Source organism: Alternaria metachromatica, assembly GCF_023757995.1.
Source record: "Alternaria metachromatica strain BMP 0045 chromosome Unknown scaffold_4, whole genome shotgun sequence".
Classification (NCBI taxonomy): Eukaryota; Fungi; Ascomycota; class Dothideomycetes; order Pleosporales; family Pleosporaceae; genus Alternaria; species Alternaria metachromatica.
Genome location: NW_026055495.1, coordinates 1,780,014 through 1,799,725, shown reverse-complemented (window position 1 = coordinate 1,799,725; position 19,712 = coordinate 1,780,014). Strand labels below are relative to the sequence as shown.

The 19,712-nt window shown below is 53.1% G+C and overlaps 7 protein-coding genes across 7 annotated transcripts; 2 read left to right on the top strand and 5 right to left on the bottom strand.

The window, feature by feature from the left end:
* Nucleotides 1-685: 685 nt before the first annotated feature.
* On the bottom strand, nt 686-1,090 carry J4E83_002919 (uncharacterized protein; the record flags this gene model as incomplete). The annotated part of the gene is made up of 2 exons (XM_049329860.1): nt 686-931; nt 1,061-1,090. The coding sequence occupies 2 exons, from the start codon at nt 1,088-1,090 to the stop codon at nt 686-688; spliced, it is 276 nt and encodes a 91-aa protein (XP_049191539.1).
* A 511-nt stretch (nt 1,091-1,601) lies between these two features.
* On the top strand, nt 1,602-2,438 carry J4E83_002918 (uncharacterized protein; the record flags this gene model as incomplete). Its single annotated transcript, XM_049329859.1, has 1 exon — nt 1,602-2,438. One exon carries the CDS (start codon nt 1,602-1,604, stop codon nt 2,436-2,438), a length of 837 nt encoding a protein of 278 aa, XP_049191538.1.
* Nucleotides 2,439-2,550: 112 nt separating this feature from the next.
* On the bottom strand, nt 2,551-3,838 carry J4E83_002917 (uncharacterized protein; the record flags this gene model as incomplete). Its single annotated transcript, XM_049329858.1, has 2 exons — nt 2,551-2,886; nt 2,945-3,838. 2 exons carry the CDS (start codon nt 3,836-3,838, stop codon nt 2,551-2,553), a joined length of 1,230 nt encoding a protein of 409 aa, XP_049191537.1.
* Nucleotides 3,839-4,326: 488 nt separating this feature from the next.
* On the bottom strand, nt 4,327-9,283 carry J4E83_002916 (uncharacterized protein; the record flags this gene model as incomplete). The annotated part of the gene is made up of 3 exons (XM_049329857.1): nt 4,327-5,427; nt 5,478-7,723; nt 7,771-9,283. The coding sequence occupies 3 exons, from the start codon at nt 9,281-9,283 to the stop codon at nt 4,327-4,329; spliced, it is 4,860 nt and encodes a 1,619-aa protein (XP_049191536.1).
* Nucleotides 9,284-9,717: 434 nt separating this feature from the next.
* Nucleotides 9,718-12,837, top strand: J4E83_002915 (uncharacterized protein; the record flags this gene model as incomplete). The annotated part of the gene is made up of 3 exons (XM_049329856.1): nt 9,718-9,787; nt 9,976-12,343; nt 12,396-12,837. The coding sequence occupies 3 exons, from the start codon at nt 9,718-9,720 to the stop codon at nt 12,835-12,837; spliced, it is 2,880 nt and encodes a 959-aa protein (XP_049191535.1).
* Nucleotides 12,838-13,033: 196 nt separating this feature from the next.
* J4E83_002914 (uncharacterized protein) lies at nt 13,034-13,858 on the bottom strand (the record flags this gene model as incomplete). The annotated part of the gene is made up of 1 exon (XM_049329855.1): nt 13,034-13,858. One exon carries the CDS (start codon nt 13,856-13,858, stop codon nt 13,034-13,036), a length of 825 nt encoding a protein of 274 aa, XP_049191534.1.
* Nucleotides 13,859-18,317: 4,459 nt separating this feature from the next.
* Nucleotides 18,318-19,058, bottom strand: J4E83_002913 (uncharacterized protein; the record flags this gene model as incomplete). Its single annotated transcript, XM_049329854.1, has 1 exon — nt 18,318-19,058. One exon carries the CDS (start codon nt 19,056-19,058, stop codon nt 18,318-18,320), a length of 741 nt encoding a protein of 246 aa, XP_049191533.1.
* Between the last annotated feature and the right edge of the window lie 654 nt (nt 19,059-19,712).

The window sequence follows — 19,712 nt, the reverse complement described above, 5'->3', positions numbered from 1 at the left end:
CAACAAGTTGCGCACCCTAGCCGACCTACGACTGCTCATAAAAGAGGCAGGCGGCAGCGTCTCCACCGTAGCGTTCATGTTTGAAAAGAAGGGACGGATAATAATACGGAAGAAAGATGGCGTAGGCGTAGACGAGGTGCTAGAGCCAGCCCTTGAAGCCGGCGTGCTAGACGTAGACGAAGATGCCGAGGGAAGAGTCGTATTATACACCGAGCCTGCATTGACCAACAAGACGGCAGAGAGACTGGCGAAGGAGCTAGATGTAGAAATTGAGGAGAGCGAGATCATCTATGATCCTAATGAGGATACGAAGGTGCCTCTAGAGGACGAGGGCGCGGCTAAAGAGTTGGGCAGCTTCTTGGATGAGCTGCAGGAAGTGCAGGGTGTACAAGGAGTGTATATGAACTGGACCAAGGGAAGCATAGGAGACGATGTCTGGGACGAGATAAGAGGCAAGGTCACTGCGTGACCTGTCTCTGACTCCCCAGCCTGGTGTACATTTTGTAGTATACAGTATTGTACAATAACGCCAATAGCGGCGCAGAACGAGCCGTGTCTTCGCGCTTGGTATCTCTCAGCAAATATCCACCACCTCAGATCGTGAGTTCTCGTTCGCTCGTGTCCGTGGCTCGGTGCCTGTCATGGGGTGTTGTTCGAGTGCATCCAGCATGCTGTCCCGACCTCTCTACTCCTCCCTGCCGGTGCCCAGTTCCCTCAACTTCTCTTGCTCCTCCCTCCTCCTCTTGTTCTCGAGATTCCTCTGCTTCAACCTCTCCAATTCCTTTGCAATCTCGTCTCTATCGTACGGGATCTTGTGCGTTTGGCCGGGCTTGGGCCAGAAATCGGGAACGGTAAATTTACCGTCGAGGTTCGTGCCGAAGTAGTACATGATGCTGATTGGGAAGAGAATGTACATCCCGAACTGGAATGTCTGGTCAGTGTATGTTCAAGGGTGTCAGGCTCGATTTGGTTGGAGTGCAGGTGGAGTGCAAGTGGAATTATTGGTGTAGTCGCTTTTGACAGAGATGCGCGAGGCGCTGTAGGGATCATCTCTACGTACCTTGAACACTTCTAGGTTGGGGCCACCCATAGTTGCGGTATCTAGTCGACGTCGTGTGGTATTTGCGGCGCACTCCGAAGACTTTCGCGCTTGGGTGGAGTGATGATGGAGTCGAAGTTTCGCAGATCTGATCGGTGATGGTTCGGCGATAAGAGGTTAGATCTAATCTTCAGCCTTACCTCCGCGTGTTTCCCCACTTCCAAGCTGGGGAAGCCGTGACCTTCACATGTGCCTGCAACCTGGGATCCTGCCAACTAGACCTAACTTCAAACTATTCCCCTACCAAAGCCGTATCCCTGTCTTCATAAGTAGTGAAGACTAACTGTTACAGTCCATCCATCCAATCTGTCGCGCTCGGTTGTCTTACAATGCCTATCCCGTCTCCGCATTCTAGCCTCGGCTCACTGACATCCCAACTAAGAATCTCTCAAGCACTCCAACTAACATAACCATCGTCGCACCTAAGAAACACATCCAGCTTTACCACCATAACCAACACCTCAACCCCCAATATCCAGCCCACTACGCAAACCCACCCACCATGGCCGACTCAAACTCCCCCATCCTCCTCACCTACACCAACAAAACCGCCATAATAACCCTCAACGTGCCCAAAAAACTAAACGCCCTCGACTCCGACACCTACTACCTGCTCGCACGCGCCATGAACGAAGTCGCCGCCCGCTCCGACATCTACATCACCATCCTAACCGGGCGGGGCCGTTTCTTCAGCGCAGGCGCAGACGTAACCTTCGGCTCTACAACCGACAGCAGCGCCATCGACGAGCGCCACCAGTACCTAAAGTCCTTCGTATCTAACAACCTGCACATCACACATGCGTTTTACACGCATCCCAAGATACTCATTACGGCGCTGAATGGACCGGCGGTGGGACTGTCGGCGGCGTTGATCGCGTTTAGCGATTTCGTGTATGCGGCGCCGCATGCGTTTTTGCTTACGCCGTTTAGCTCGTTGGGGCTTGTGGCTGAGGGGAATGCGAGTATGGGGTTTGTGAGGAGGTTGGGGATTGCGAAGGCGAATGAGGCGCTTATTATGTCGAAACGCATCACGTGTGATGAGTTGGTAGCGACGGGCTTTGTCAATAAGGTCATCAACGCTGGCGTCGATGTCAAGGATGAGAGCTACAGTGACAAGTTCTTGGGCGAGGTTAGGAAAGAGGTTGAGGAGAGACTGGGTGATCATCTCAACAGCGAAAGTTTGGTGCTCATCAAGGAGTTAATTCAGAAGCCGTATAGGGAGGCGTTGGATCGACAGGGCGTGGAGGAGGTGATGGGAGGTTTGCAGAGGTTCTTGAAGGGCGTGCCGCAGAAGGAGTTTGCGCGGTTGGCGAGTGGAGAAAAGAAGCATAAGTTGTAGGGTTGCTGAGGCAGTGTTGGTAAGAAAAGGGAGATTTACAGAACGCACTTGTCACGGAAGAATGTTTGGTAGGGGGAGGAAAGTGGAACGATGAAGGCGTATGCCGTGGTCTCTAGCCCAATGATACACCCTCCGTAGCCAACAGCTCTCCACCCAGTGCATCCCCTTGAGTAGGACTCGCAACATCCACAACCGGTCTACTTGCCGTCGTCGTGCTATCCGCCAAATTCTCCAGTGGACTCGGTCGATGCGGCGGCGGCCTGTTTCTCTTCTCCTCCTGTAGCTGGTGCTGCACATAGCTCGTGTACCGTAGCGCAACGAAGAGCATAAACGCACTGACACCGACTGTGATGGCTGCGCGGCGGGTAAGCACCCATCGGACGCCCTCGACCTCGGATCGCGCATCTGAGTTGAGCGCGACGGTGATTTTGTAGTTGAGTTCTTGGATCTATAGAACATTACTGTTAGTAGGTTGCGCCGGAGACGAAATGAGATGAACAACATACCTTGGTCTCCATGACCCTCTGTTCCTGCCTGACAGCCATCTTCCTGTCGTCGAAAAGCCCCTTAAGCTCGTCTCGGAGATGAGTCGTCTCCTGTCCTAATCTCTGCCCCAGGATATCGACCTCATGTTGCAATTGCCCCCTTTCCGTGCGCATCCTCTCCATTTCGCCTTTCTTCGCATTGCCTATCTCCGTCTTCAGTTCGCTGCATGCGGCCCGGAAGAGGTATGTTTCGTTCTCCACATTGCTCTTGCTGACGAGCTCCTTACGCGCCAACTCCATATTGTCCAAAAGGGTTTGTCGCACGGCTTTCATTATGGTAATGGATTGCTCGGGGGTATATGAGGATTGCGAGAGCTTGCGCACGAGGCCGTAGGTATCGAAATGGTGGACATATGGTGGTGTCTTCAGGTGCGGTGCCTTGTGCGACTCTTCTTCAGCGGCGGTGGGAATGTGCAAGACGCTGTCGACGGGTTTTGTATCGCTCTTCTTGGGAGGATCGGGTGCCGGCGTTGTCGGCGGGGCGGTTTCTTCTGTTTCGCTTGCTTGAGTGGGTGTGGTAGGACTGGTTGTCGCTGTTGGCGCATCTTCCTCTACTTCTTCGTGTTCGTGAACGGGGTTTTGCGGGGGTTTCTCTGTGGACACAGGCTCCTTTTCTTGAGGCTCTTTAGGGGGCTCTTGGTCCAATGCTGGAGCTGCGTGCTCATATGCTTTCCCATATCGCTGTGTGCTCGGTGGCTCCGATTGGCGGGGCGAAGTCGTGAAATGACGGCGTGCTCGTCGCGTGCGGGAAACAGATGGCGATGCACGCTCTTTTGTTATCGACGCGCCTACTCGCGTGGATTTGGTCGGTTGAAATAGCATAGGCCATAGAAACGGCAGTCTTGGGGCAGCCATGTTGTCGTGTTGTGGAAGTTGTGAAGTTCGAGCTCGAGGTGGAATCCTCAGATGCGACTTCGGGTAGTATAGGCCTTGGCGGGGGATCTGCCACCCTGAAGTGGATATCCATGCCGAAGCACCACATTTCGACATCGGAGGGAAGGCATCATCTCAGACTTTTTTTGTCATAAGAGACGGCACAATCCTGCTCACACTATTGCGGTCCTTGAAATATTCTACAGATACGTAACTCATGATTTTAATTTCTGTAATTCATAACCGAAACATCGGTCGTCTTTCGTCATATACAATATAGTAAAAACAATCAGAACTTTTTGACGTAGGCCTGTGCCTGACCAGCAACTCCACGCAATGCTAGTACTCAATCTCCTTGTCATGATACCGTAAAATCAACAAACTTTTGTGAGGTCATAAAACCCCTGGGTATATGTATATGTGTAAGACTTGTCGCAACACCGGAAACAAACAACTTTTGGTCTACAGTATCAAACGTCATGCGAAGAGCTGCTGATGGAACTGCGACTAGTCCCATCGGTGATATGCGTCGCGATACTCATGCGCTGGAATGGCGAGATTTGGTTTTGTTCGCGAGACGGCGGACTTGACAGTCCCTGACTGCCTGCAGGCGACGAAGGTGGTGGGTGGCTTGGTAGAGCATCGTTCGCGCCATAGCGTTCTCGGAGACGCTTGATTTCGCGAAGTCGGTTACGCCAGGACGATATGGAATCGCCACCCTCGCGGATGTACCAAACGCTGGCAAAGACAACGGCGTTAATAGCCATGAGGCGGCAATAGTCTGCCAGGTACTTTCCGCAAAGAATTTTAGTCTCGACGGCAGGAGATATGTCGGGGAACCCTGGCTTTGAGATGGTCTGGATCTTGTAGTAGCGATTCCTGCCGTCGGGATCTGCATCCAGTCGACGGTCGACAAAGCTGGCCCTTGACTCTGGAGAAATGACAATATGTACATAGTTGAAGGCCGACGGGAACGTGTCGAAGTTGTAAGGTAAGCCAGAGTCGTTGAAAATAATATTGACAAAGTCGTTGCCGATGTGTCGCTTTTTGTTTGGATACGTCATGTCGTCGTCGGGGTTGGTTGGCATCATTGTAGGAATGTGGAAGACAAGCTCCATGCAGCGGTCCCGCCAAGCATAGGTGAACTCGCCGTCCTTGTCTTCGCGTGTGTCGAGACCACCAGTATTGAACTTCGCCCCCTTCAGACGGCATAATGTACCTAGGTCACTAAGAAAAGCAGTATATGCTGGGGATCCCATATCGTTCATGAAAATGTCTCTCTCGTTCGTCTGGCCCTCGCCGATGTAGATGACACCTATTTTGTAGTTGTCTACCGTTGCGATCCGGTCGAATACAGTAATAGCACGGCGTGTCGGCTCGTCATCGGGTAACGGAATAGGTGGATTGCTCAGGTCGAGTGGGGCGTAAAATGACTGGAAGATATCGTCTGGCAGAATGCCGACATATGTGTTGGAGTAGAATGCTTGGGAAGCAAGGCCGATGGTGATCGGAACTTGATGTCGTGGTGGCGACGTGATCAAGGGCCGTACTTTGATAAAGCGGGTACCGCACTGCCAAAAGTTAGTAGATGTACTGACAACACACAAGCAGAAAGACTTACCGGCCGGCGTGTCGTGACAACAGAGGCACCGGTTCTTGCAGCGGTCTCTATTGTCACAAGAGCATTACCAACGATCCATGTCTTCTTCCAGACTTCTCCATCGCCAGGCTTGAAGGAACTTTCCTCGCGTGTTGTTTCATCGCGATCTGTATATGCTACCATGTTCATAATGTCCAGAATGACCTGTCCTTGCTCCTCCATAATTTGCCGTCCGGAGCTGTCGGTATAGTGTAGATTCTTTGTGATCCATGGTATCTGCTTTGGGCGGTCCTCCATCTTCAACGCCATGAACCAAAATGTGATGACATAATACGCGAGGGAATATAGATACTGAGGTAGATCGTCCTCGACGCTTCTTGGCTTGTTGGCCCCAAGATCGGGCGATGCCGCAAAGTCTCTTGATGCGCCGCTGTGTCGCAATGTCCGATGCCCGTTTTGTAGCGAATGCCCGTTCGCTGTCCGGTCACGCTGGTCGCGTATGTGTTGTAAGTACCGGAAGCATACACCGAAAACTAGCTTGAACTCGTCTTCGCGGAAGTTCTTGAAAAGTTCTGGAAGACGAGCCAAGGAGGTGAGGAATTCCAATATGTGTATCGCTGTAGCTGGCTTCGTGATGATTTGCGACATTTTCTGGACGATGCTATCGAGTGACTTGCTGACCGACAGTGGTATTTCGAAACAGCAGACTGAAAGTGCGTGGATGCACCATTTTGACGTTCTGTCCCACTGCACGATCCCTTGTAGGAAGGCCTTCACAAGATCATCTTCCTCGCTCTTTTCGAAGTACTCGTGGTAGCTGATGATGATTGTTAATATATGAAATAGGCAGACGGCAACATCAGCCTTTTTCAGGAGCGTGTGCGGCGGTGGTTCGTGGAAGCTTGCATTCCGTACTTGTTCGCAGAGAACATTTCGTAACATTTTGAGCTGGGCGACACAACTGCGGACCAACGCTTGGTTGGAGAGCTGAGGCCCAAGATGAACGAGTACGTAGCTATAAATCTCCCAATCGGGTGGTCTCTGTAGGAGTGAAATGATCAACTCCAGCCACAATGTGACTTCCATGTCCAGGATATCATCGCTGAGAGGGTATTTCTCCGCATCAATATGGGAGAAGACGACGCGACTAGATTCAGATGGCGGTTCCTCGGGAAGTCCTTTGGGGCCAGGGTACATCCACAAAGGAGGTATCGGCTTTGATACGCGGCCCGCGGGGGCATTCGAGCGGCCGGTGTGGCGATTGAGAGAAGAACGAGGACTTGAACCAGAGGTTTTGCGTTGGTCCCGCCACGAAGAGTTGTCTTCTGATCTGTTGTGATCGGATGTTGGACCATCTTCAAATTTTTCTGGCGCAATAGCTGTTTCCTCTGTACGGCAGAGCTCTGCGGCAATCCGCTGACCTTCCGATGAAGAGCTAACTATCAAAGCATGGCGAGCGTCGGCGCGCAAACGAAAGAGTAACTTGAGAGCTGTAAGGCGTGCATCATGCGCGTATGCATCTCTTCCAGCAATCTGTCTTAGGAGCTCGTAAAGGATGCGTGTCTTTTGGGCCGAATGTGTCACGCTCCGAGTGAAAAGCCGTACATAGGCAGTGGCGATGACGTTACAAGGGGAGCATCCATCTTCTTTGAACAGAAATTGGTGAGACTGCCATGACGGTAGCGAAGGTGTAGATGCAGTCCGTGGGCGGTCCAGACGCCGCTGCAAGACTTGAACAATCTCGGAGAACCGGGCGGTCGATTCTCGATCAGCTACGTACACCGCGAAATCTACTAGTTCCTGCAGAACTTCAATGTCATCTTCCATTTCAATCCGGTCCAAAAGGAGTTCTTCTGACTGCGATACTGTTCCGCTGGAACACAGCATCTCGACGGCCTGGTTAGTTTCCCGTAATGATCGGAGCACAAGCAGTCGGAGCGAGCGTGGCCGTGTGGTGTCGTTGAAGATGCCAGCGACCAGTCGATGGCAGAGGTCAAACCAGCCGGCATGGGAAGGATTGAGGTAGCGTCCGGTTACAAAGTACTCTATCACTCGCTCCGCGGTCGCGTCGCTTACGCGGTGTGAAAGGTGCAAGAAAAGCTCCATGACACTCTCGCGTTGGATGAAGTCAAGTGCGTCGCTGATGTGGTCTAGTTTGACGAGAACTTGAAAGATGCCGTCCTCTGGATCACGTCGGAAGAGCTCCTGATGGGATGTTGCATCTCTTTCATAGAACCCGGAGACATCGCTGGCATGCTCTGGTCCGCCTAGAATTCGTCAGTAAGGGGTATCCTGTGATTGAGTGTACACGTACCAGCATTGGACAGACTGTCTGCATGAGGTGATATTTGTCTTTCAAGGACGTCCTTCTTCGCACTGCTTGCATGATCTGTTGATCTGGATGCTCTGGCGCTGACACGCTCGTCGTCACGCTCGGCGCACACACGTATGACCTGCAGCATGTCCCCCAAGTCACTTTCAGCAAGCAAGAGATCCCTCATGCCTTCTTGGGCCAGAACCGCATCTATCAGACTTATGATTATCTGCTCTTGGTCGGTGCCTGGTGTCCTGATTGAAGCTTTCAGGGCTGGGAAGAGCAAGGACATGGGGACCTTGGGCAGCTCGTTGCGACCATCTTCCAGAAGCAGAAGGCGCAACACCAGAGTAGTGCCCCTGTACATGCTGTCTAGTTTCTTCTTGAGACTCTCGTTTTCCAGAGTCTCCCGGGATGGGCCATCTAGAAGCAGATGCAGCAATTCAGAAATGGCAGCTTGTCCGACATGGGACTTGAACAGGTTGCTCAGCGTGTTCCAGGCTTGATCCTGGAGATCGGTGATCCTCTTATGGATTTCACACAGAACTTCGAGACAGGGTCGCAGCGATTGCTTGGGTATGTGCACATAGGTGATGATTGTATCGAATAGCTTGACGCCACATTCGACATCGGGGCGATGCGTCGTGGCCCTGCAGATGGAGACGGTCCGTCGTACCAGGAGGTCCAGATCGTCGTCGGTGAAGACTTTGGCATTGAACTTGCAGATATCCGTGGCAAATTGGAAGGCGCGAAACATGTTGGCGACTTCTAGAGGAGGATTGGCAGCACTTCTCTTGCCGTTGGATTTACCCCTCAGGCCGCGGAAGGCATCGCAACTGGCCTGAAAGCAGCTGTCCAGGGAGGTCAGGATGAAGGAGACCATGCCCGACTCGCAAGAGTCAATGTTGCGCCCATCGTTGGTGAGGGTGGCGATTACGTCGAGTCTTCTGTCGAAGTAGCGATCGTTCTTGCGCAGACAGGCGGCGTCGAAAAAGAGAGTGCGCTCGATGCTGGCCAGGTCGGAAAGCGATGCGCAGCTCTTGAGAAGCTTGTACCCCGCCTCTGCGACATCGTCTGGCTGCTCGGGAAGGAGCAGGTCGCTCGCGACCGACCACAAGGCCAGTATGTTCTGCACCGGATACGCCTCGAGGATGTCGCATATCTTGTCCACGGCCACGAGGCGCTCGGCGAATGGGCGATTGCGCTGCAGCTGGTCTATCAGGTCGTGCAGCTCGGGAGGACCGCCCGTCACAGGCTTGCCCGTCCGCTGGCCTGTGACCTGGCTGATGCGCTGAAGGGTACCGTCGGCTGAGTGCGGGCTAGGGATGGAGCCGGGACGGATGGTGCCCAGCGAAGGTGTGCGCGCAGGCGTGCTGGTGGCGGACGAGACTGAGGGCGGCGGCGTCGGGCTCTTCAGACGGCCGCCCGTCAGAGAGCGGAAGGCCGTGAAGAGCGCCTGGGTGGAGGAGCGGCGGTCGGGCGTGTGGGGGACATGATCGGCCGGCGGAGACATGCGTTGGTCGCGGCGGCGCAGATGGGGTTTGCCTGGTGGAGAGTGCGAAGGCTCGACGACTACGGCGGAGAGGGCCCAAGAGGATGTCTATGAGAGTAACGCAGGCGCATCGAGTCTATCATGGGTGCTGGGCGGCGGAGAGGCGGGGCGGCTGGGGGAGCCCATCTGGGGGTGGAGAGGGAAAGGAAGGGGTCAGGCCTGGCGGGAAGGCAGCGTCGTAGCGGACTCGACCTTGCTAGACAGCAGCACGGCATCCAGAAATCGAGAGCAGTCGTCGCCGGGCAGGGCTGGGGTCATGGCCCTGATCCCTGCACACAGAGACAGGCCCTAGCGCCCCAAGTGGGACACCCCAAACAGCAACCATCGGCCAAACAGTCGAGCTCTCTGTCCACCAGCCATCCGTCCACTTACTTTGCACCCCTACGCCCCTCACCATGGCTGCCGATATCGCTACCCTCTCGCAGCTGCTCCAGGCGTCGCTCGACCCGCGGCAGAACAAGCAAGGTGCGTAGCAGTGTTTCCCGCAGTGCTCATGTGGTGTAGCCTGCATTTCTGGAAAGAATGCGCGTACGCAGGATAGAGAAAGACTAGCCTTTGTATACCTCAGTATATGCGCATTCGTCTGGATCCAGACCACCATCTTGCCCCTCCATCCCCCGCATCACCCAGCATGCAATGCTAACTTTTCACAGCGGAGGCCGCAATCAGCGAAGAGCAGAAGAAGCCCGGCTTCTCCCTCTCCCTCCTTCAGATCGTCGCCTCGGACGCGAACCCCCAGACGACCCGACTCTCGGCCGCCCTCTACTTCAAGAACTTCGTAAAGCGGAATTGGGTCGACGAGGATGGCAACTACAAGCTGCCCGAGGCCGAAGTCGTGGCCATCAAGAGGGAACTCATCGGCCTCATGGTGTCCGTACCTGCCAGTCTGCAGGCACAGCTCGGCGAGGCCATTAGCGCTATTGCCGACAGCGACTTCTATCAGCGATGGGACACCCTAGTCGACGACCTCGTCTCGCGCCTCACACCCGACAACACCGTCGTCAACAACGGCGTGCTAACGGTCGCACACTCCATCTTCAAGCGCTGGCGGCCGCTATTCCGCTCCGACGACCTCTTCACTGAGATCAACCACGTCCTGTCCAAGTTCGGCACTCCCTTCCTCCAGCTGCTCGAGAACACCGACGCCCTCATCACAAACTCCCAAGGCAACCCCCAGGTCCTCAAGAGCGCCTTCACAACGCTGGATCTCCTGGTGAAGCTGTTCTACGATCTTTCTTGCCAGGATCTGCCCCCAGTATTCGAAGACCACATCGGAATCATCTCAGGCCTTCTCCACAAGTACCTCGTCTTCGATAACCCCGCCCTACACACCGACGATGACACAGAGTCAGGACCACAAGAGTACGTACGCGCGGGTATCTTCGAGGTGCTCATGCTCTACATTCAGAAATACGAGGACGCATTTGGGTCGCACCTGGGTCCCTTCATCGAGAGCACCTGGAGTTTCCTCATGTCCGTTGGCCTCGAGACCAAGTACGACATCGTGGTCAGCAAGGCGCTACAGTTCCTCACCGCTGTCGCATCCACACAACACGCCGAAGCCTTCAACAACGAGTCTGTTCTGGTCCAGATTATCGAGAAGGTCATCTTGCCAAACCTTACTCTGCGCGAGTCTGATGTGGAATTGTTCGAAGATGAACCGATTGAGTTCATCAGGAGAGATCTGGAGGGCTCCGACAACGACACACGTCGACGTGCTGCTACCAACTTCCTGCGTAAACTCATGGACCGCTTCGAGGGACTTGTCACGACTACTTCCCAGAAGTACATCGACGCATATCTCCAAAACTATGCTGCCGACCCTCAAAACAACTGGAAGTCAAAGGATACCGCAGTCTACCTCTTCACCGCCATTGCTGCCAAGGGAACCGCTACCGCTGGCCAAGGTATCATGAGCGTCAACGAGAACGTCAACATTTTCGAGTTCTTCCAGACACACGTCGCCGCTGACCTCCAGGCTCAAAACGTATCACCCATCTTGAAGGTTGATGCCATCAAGTTCCTGTACGTCTTCCGCAGCCTGCTATCACCAGACCTTTGGCGCGCTGCTTTCCCCCTGCTAGTGAACCAGTTGGGCAATGACAATTACGTCATCCACACATACGCTGCCATCGCTGTCGAACGTGCTTTGTACATGACAGACGACAAACGGCAACCCATAATACCCAAGTCAGACGTTGTTGGCTCATCGAAAGACTTGTTGACGCACTTGTTCAAGCTTATCACAATGAGCTCTGCCCCGGAAAAGATCCAGGAAAACGAGTTCCTGATGAAGTGCGTTATGCGCGTACTCATTTTCATACGCGATGATGTGCTGCCCATATGCGAGTCGATTCTTCAAAGCTTCATCAACATCGTCAAGGTCATCAGGCACAACCCTAGCAACCCTCGCTTCCAGTACTACATGTTCGAAGGTATAGGTGCACTTGTCCGCTTCTGTGCCCCAAAGCATCCTCAATTCTTCGAGGAAAAGCTTTACGAGCCCTTTGCAACCTGCTTGCAGAACAACGTTGAGGAATTCTCTCCGTACATATTCCAGATCTTCTCTGCGCTACTAGAAGCAAACCCTTCAGGCCAACTTAGCGAATACTACAGGGGTGTATTCGGCATCATCCTCAAGGGTGCGGTCTGGGAGCAGCGTGGTAACGTCCCTGCGTTAGCCCGACTGTTGAGTGCAATGGTTGCTCGCGACGCACAAAACATTGTGGCAAGCAGTCAATTGGAGCCTATTCTGGGTATTTTCCAGAAGCTGGTCACTAGCAAGGCTCACGAGACATACTCGTTCGAGCTCATTGAAGCTGTCGTTGCGCATATCCCAGCGGATGCGCTACAACCTTACTTTGTCACCATCCTCCAGCTAATGCTCACAAGACTATCGAACATGAAGACAGAGAACTTCCAGCAGCGCTTCATTGCGTTCTACCACTTCGTTTCAGCGCGACTGGACAAGGGGCTTGGCGCCGACTTCTTCATCAAAGAGTCTGATAAGGTTCAGAATGAGTAAGTGAAAGATTCTCCAAATTGTAGGCATCAATTGCTGACTTTACAACAGCATCTTCAAGCCTATTTACTTGACTGTCATTCTTCCCGACACCCAGAAGCTTGCCCGCCCAACCGACCGCAAGACCGCAGTTGTGTCGTTCACCAAGTCTCTGGGCGATGCGGAAGCTTTCGTTAGCCGTTACCCCAAGGGTTGGGCCCTTACCACCCAGCGCTTGATCGAGCTACTGGTTAACCCGCCTATGCCCACCTCCGCAGATGACATCATCCCCGATGCCGATGTCGACGAGCTCGGTTTCGGTGTCGGCTTCACCCAGCTGAACACCTGCAAAAAGGCTCCACGTGATCCGTTCCCGGACATCACCGATGTGAAGGCATGGGTAGCTGAATATCTGAAAGATGCGGATGCACGTCACGGCGGCCGTATCGTCAAGATTGTGCAAGAACGTTTGGACGATGTTTCGAAGCAAGCTTTGGCTGCTTACTTGAGCTAGAGTAGCGGGCATATTTAAGAGGCGCTCTAGAAGATACGAGAGGGCAGGTGCGCATGATAGCATGCGGGGTTAGGCGCAGGTAAAATAGGATTTAGGACAAATGATACCAGGTAGAGAAAAAGTGGTGGATATTTTCCAATGAAGGGGAAAACACTCTGAATACATATCGCAATTGCACACCATGTGCACAATCAAATCACGCGTCTTGCACCTCATAGCTAACCTTGGTAACCCCCTTCTGCCTCTTAATATTCCTCAAAACAACCCTCCCACACTCCTTCAGCCTCTGCACATGCGTCCCGCCACACGGATAACTCCCTTCACTTCCTATTTCCACAACCCTGACGCCATCCTCCTCATCTCCCTTCAGCGTCTCCATAACCCCCGTGCACTCCTTCTTCGCCTTGTCCTCGTCCCAGAAATGGATCTTGACGTCCATGTCCGCGGCTACCATCTCATCGACTCTAGCCTGCATCTCGCCTTTCTTGTCTCCCGGAATGAGACCCGAAAACTCTACAAACGCGGCGCCGGGGTAGTGCGACGCTTTTCCGTCGACGACGTCGGGAGCGATTGTACCCGTGGTTTTTAGATGGGCGACTGCGAGACCGATGACGTGGCCTGCGGTGTGGATTCGAGAATGTAGGTGCCGTTTCGAGGTGTCGATTTTCTGCTCTGCTTCTACCTCTCCTCCGCTTTCTTCGAATTTCTTGTCAGAGGGAGAGAAGACGCCCATGTGCAGGATTGCGGGATCGACTTTGCGGACTTGGTGCACGTGGAATGTTGTGCTGCCCGTGGAGATGGTGCCAGTGTCGGAAGGTTGGCCGCCACCTTGAGCGTGGAAGATTGTCGAGGGTGTGGTTAGGACATAGGGTTCGGTTTCTGGTGGTGGTTTGAAGAGGGTTTGGGTTTCTGGTGCTAGGGATGACAGGGCGTGAATTGAGGTTATGGCAGAGGTGTGGGTGTGTTTTTGGCCGTCTTTTTGGTAGAGAGGGTCTGTTCTTTGGGATAGAGGGTCTGCCATCTTGGTGATGGGTCGAGAGGTATTGAAGATGAAATTTGTAGTGATTTTGTCGTAGGTGTGGCGGGCTGATGATGCCCGTTTTGGTGTTTGTGTTATAGTGCCGCGGAAGAGGATTGCGCACGCTGGATATCTAGAAAACCTACCGCACATGCGACCTTCTTTATGCTCGCCTGCTGCGACGGATTTTCGATTGAGTCACTTGAGATTATGGACGGCCTAACAGCCAAGGAATGTTCGAGATACTTTGGAAGCGTAAAGTGCGGGTCAGAACTGCGCCCTTGAGGTTTACATGCGCTTTACCGCTTTAGGCAGGTATCAATTCCAGTCCTGACGTCTTCTCTTCTTGTACGTGAAACAACAACGTAACATATGGATGTAACCATTCAGGTTGTAGGGACTCATAAAATATTGTATTACATTCTCAATCGCCATAGTGAGAGGGGGTAGCGACAAAAGGTGCTGCGTTGATGAAACCGTTACCAAGACCTGTTCATCTTCCGACTTCGGAACCTTTTCATCTACAGAACTCTGTATCCTCAAGCGTCTTAATCGTCACAAGACACGTGAGACCATCGGTTTGGGTTTCCAGCATTCAGAGCATCCAAAGCATCCATGGCCCCCCATGGGAAGACGCGCCGTATGCCCGCTTCTTCACAATGCTGCTGCAGGATATCTTGCAAGTCGAGCTTCTCACCCCATTTCCGTGCCATCACCCCGATCGCCAACGGCCTCATGGCTACTTGTGCATCAAAAGTCCGGCCGTCGTTTGCGCTGCCGCATAGACTCGTGTAAGGGGTCAAGAAGTCGATGGAGGTGTATGGGAAGAAGGTGCACTCTTCCCAGGCTTTCGTTAATAGTCCTCTGGAAGTTTTCGCCAGTCGGGTTATCGTAACGGTCTCTTTGTTCCAGTGCGCGTTTGTACGAAACTGATAGGTCGAGCGGCTACGGCCAATAGTATATGGTGGGGTGGCTATTTTGCTCCGCATCGTGTCGCCTGGTCCGCCGTACTCATCGCACTCTGAGTGTACCGACACAAGAATGCGTTTGTCAGCAAAGAGCCTCTCGATGAAAGCATCGACACAGTCGATCGAGATATCACGATGCAATGTCGGTAGCATGAAGTGCACATAGGGGCGTTGCCGCTTCTGGTACCACCCCTTGCCGACAAGGAAGGTGCTGGACTTCTCGAATGGTTGAGAGCCGCATGTGAGAATGCCGTACTCATGTAGTTCGATTAGTCCATGTAATATTGGTGCAGTCTCTTCGTCGAGAGGACCAAGATGGCCTGGATTGACGTCAATTTTCCCATGAAGAAAGCTCAGGTTCCTGAAGTTGGTATTTGGCGTCAGTGTACGTCTCATAAGCAGCTTCTGCAGCATTACTCACAGACATAAGAGAGTCCCCCAATCCGGAGCAGACTCCCACTGGTCCTTCCGTCCCTTCCAACGGCACCTTCTGCATAGGCCTAGTTTGCTTGATAGGCCAGCATAAGGTATGAGTATGAGACCCCCATGGCAATCGAGGTTAGTCGGCTCATTGCACCACTTGCATGCAGCCATCGCAGGTTGTTGTTGCGAGACTGTAACTCGATCAAGGTGAAGGGAAAGAGAGAGAAGGAGAGGTGTTGCGGAGTCGAGTGGATGCACATTCGCTTGTTTATCTACCCTCACGTGTTGATTGTGTCACCAATGACGCAGGCAGACACTTCCCCATCCGTCGGCCCTCGCTTCCTCCATCGCCATCGCACTTTCTCTCACCTGCGCATGCCACCTTCCTTAGCCCCAGAGCGCACAAACCAAGTAGTGGATAGGGAAGCCGCGACGAGGTACGCTGAATGAATCCCAGAACGCGACGAGCTTACGAAAGATATTTGGTAGCCACCTCGCGCCTCAAGGTCGCTCGATCATAGCGCTGGCCGCCCTCATTTGACCAGTGAGCAACCACAGGGCTCTGCGTCTTCCGCCCCTCAAAGATGTCACCCGCATCAACTCGACCAGTTTCCTGAAGAGTCTTATTGACTACCGGAGTATCTTTGTCGAGGTTCGAAAAGTTATCGCGCTGAGAAGGCCTAGTCGAGAAAGCTTTGGAAAGCCTGGGGTTGATTGGAGAGGGAGCCTGATGGACAGACGGTACGAATTGGCGAACGCGAGGTCCCAGAGATTGTTTCACTCGAAAAGGTGAGCCTTCGATGTGCGCGTTGGTAGGATGGTGGCCGGGAGGTGCTAGTTTGCGCATAACGGGTGTCTCTTCGCGGGGATAAGACGAGGGACGCGGAGTGGGTGGTTGGTGTTCATCACCATGATATCCCTCGCCGTCGATATCCATCTCTCCAGCCACTTCGCTCTCCGCCCAGTTCTGCTCGGGCTTTGAAGCTACAACAGTCTTTGAGTTTTGGTTCAGGATGAGGAGCCAGGTCGAGACGCCCAGCAGCGTCATCAGGAAGAGTGTATAGGCCTGACCATTGGGGTCAAGCATCCAGTATTCCAGACAGCTCCCACGGAAGAGGTAGGCGAAGAAACCTTTAAATGAGTCGATAGTGTCTTGAACGAAGCGCTCGAGACGAGTAGGCGGCTTTTGATTGATAAGAAAGCCTGACATGATGTTATGAGGCAGCAGTCAATTCTTGGTGATCGGATCAAGTGGTGGGAGACTGGACTCAAAGGATCAAATGGTCGGAAGTTATAGGCGACCGCGAGCGTTTGTTGTGATGTATCGGCGCGTGATTACTGCACGGTCCTCTTGATTGAGTGAATCAGTTGTTTCTTGATTCTTGTCCATGTCTCATGTGATGAAAACGTGTGATTTGCCACGTAGTTGCTGTGACAACAACTGCATTCTTTCAACGCTCTTCAGTGATAACCTCCCAAAGTTCCAAATATTGCAGTAGTATAGCGACATCTTGATCTGCAAAAATTCCACCGTGTACTACATGGACCCTGGATATGCTTCGAAACAGCCGCATGTCGCTATATCATCTTCTTAACCCCAACCAGCCTTCCCAAACGCCGCATTCACTGGCGGTCTCTTTGACTGCGGCCTCGGTAAAGTGCTTGTAGGAACACTGAATAGCGGTCTCCGCGCTGGAGGCACCTCATCCGGCCTACTTGAGCCAAATGCCCGCTCCTCCACAAATGGCTTCTCCATACCCTCTTTCTTCCACCTTTCCTGGACCCGGTTGAACTCCATACCTGGTGGAAACATGGGGGTCTCTTCGCGTCTGTGTCTGTATGGCGCCGATCTGAATGGATCAGCGGGCTTTGGCGTACTTTGCAGCCGGAGGATGAAGCGTGCGAGCTTATACACGACTCCGATGCTGATTGCGAGAAGCAAGGTGTGGATGAAGTGAGGATGTTCATCGTAAAGCGCGAAGAAGGCAAGGACGACTCCAGTCTTGAGCTCAAGCCATACTAAGAAGGCGAGGATAAGGGCTCCGATGTTTGGCAGTAGCTGCTTCGCTGGTTCGAGCATTGATCTCAATAGGCCATGTGATGACGCGCGCATCCAGAGAAGGGACATTGTAAAATTGGGTTGAGGAGTGCATGTGTCTGGCTGCAGGTGGACATATAAAGAATGCCTGCGGAAGAAAAGAGAACATAGGTCTTTCACTAGATTTATGAACGTACTTTCACTCGACAGTATAGGTCGTTCCAGTGAAAACTGTTTCGTCATCCCCGAATTCTGGCATGAGCTGTCACGATGCTCTCCTACTCTCTAGTAACCCCAACCTCCCTCTACAGTCCCACTATACGTACACGTCTGCACAGCAGTTTGCCAGTACACCGCTACCACAATGTCTCACCGGCAGAATAACATGGTGCTCAATTAAATCATCGTTTCACTCTTCCCTTTTCACATCGTTCAATCCCGGTTCAAGTGCGCGCAGCATGGCCCCCACTCCGCGCGATCTTGAACCAAATGCCATCGACCATTTCTTCACTGTGATGATGGCGCTAGCCGTCGCTTTGATAGTACTGCTTTTCATCATCATAGTCAGATATGAGAGGCGCAATGCCTCGTGGATACGACGCGGGCTGAGGGCGGGGAATGAGAATTGGTTTATTCTTAGCTATGGAACAGGTATGCGTGTGGCGCATGTGGATCCTGATGGGGTAAGTGTTGGTTATGAAGAGGTAACATAAGCCGTGGAATGAGGTCGCTCGGTGTGGAAGAGTTGTGGAAGAGTAGTCTTTGGCGCGATATATGTAGCGAGGTACGTATAATGCTTTCGCATTTCAATCATGTATATGAAGGATTTGTCTAGCTTGGAAGCATGAGAGCATCAATGTGATGGGTTTAACATACACACAGCCTCGGAGTCCAGCGCGTCAGAACCATGATAGACTGAAACTAACGGTACAGGCGAAATCAGGGCAGACCAAGAAGAATGTCAGTCTGATAGCCAGTTTCGGTTATGATCCCGTGTGCTTTGTGGTGGAGTTGACATCATCCTATCGCGCCCTCATCGTCCCTGTCTGCGTGGATCGGGAGCGTAGAAGCCCGTAGTAGATGTAGTGGTTGTCGTTCTACCTCGCTCCACCTCTGCACCTCCTTTGCCCGCACTCTCATTTCCTACCGCAAGAGTAGACATGACGCTAGCTAGCGACTGGCCGCGCGGTTTGGTGGGCGCGCTGGGAGCGCTCATGCTTCCCGCGCTCGTTGATGTACCACCTTGAACTGCTATGTCCCCCTGTGATACATCCGGCTGCTGCTGACCGCGCTGTACCGGCGACCGCGAGTTCTTAGGCGGAGGAAGAGCACGATACCGCTTCCTGAGTTCCTTAAGCCCAAGTTCGGTTGTAGCAATCAACTCTTCTTCCGTTTCCACGGCAAGCTCGAGTTCGTTCCATAACTTCTGAACCTCTTCGTCCGGTTGTGAGCTCTCGTTGCCTCGACTCTCTGGTATGCGAATAGGGAAGAATTCGGGTTGTGGCTGCGGGTTCTCGTCGGGGTACATGGGCGACTGGGGTGGTGCGCCTTCAACGTGTGTATACAATCCGACACCTGTTATGTGGGGGGTTGTGCCGGGCGGACAGGTGCTCTTGAAGGCACCGATCAAGTCGGCATTCATGCGAGCTTTGCGAGCGGCTGCCACATCGGGCGGGAGAGGCGTGGTACTCGTGAGTGGCTTTTCGAATACCGGTGGGTTGGCGGCGTTCTGCTCACGCGCAGCTGAGGCGGATTGGTCTGCTGATGAGATCATGGCGGCCCGGTCTGGGTGAAGATAATGTGAAATCGCACTCTGCCGCATGTTAGTGCTCTTTTCCGGTCTTGCTTTGAACATTGTTCGGTCGGTGAAGGTTTGCAGCTGACAGCAATGAAACGGTGATATTGGGGTTTTGGTAATCCGCAGTAATGTTTGGGTTTGTGTCGCTTTCCAATCGCTCGCATTCACTACACAGCTTGCGGTGTTGAGAAGGAGCTATCGCGTTTGCTGTCTTTCCGCGGACGCACTTACTCCAATGGAATATATACATACCTGAGATCCCTGTATCCGTTGAGCGTTCCTACCATAGTGTCGTGGATGAGGGTAGCGACGATGCTCTCGTCCATCCGATTAGGGGACCACCAACGTCGCGTGAAGCTGACCTCGGAAGTCGCGCCGTTATCGATAACAGCCGCCCCACTATGCCCAACACGTCATAGTTCCAGACCTCCAGCCTCGCCAACACGCAGGCCATGCAGGCGTCCATCAACGCGTCATGACGAGATCATCAACGATCCGCTCCCGATGCGCGCTCCACAGCATCCAGGAACGCGCCAAAAGGAAAAAGTGCTGACATCAAGACAAAATGGCATTGGCTGCTTTCGCTCCGCGGAAGGCGGCTCGTCACAGTATACCATGACCTCAGATCTT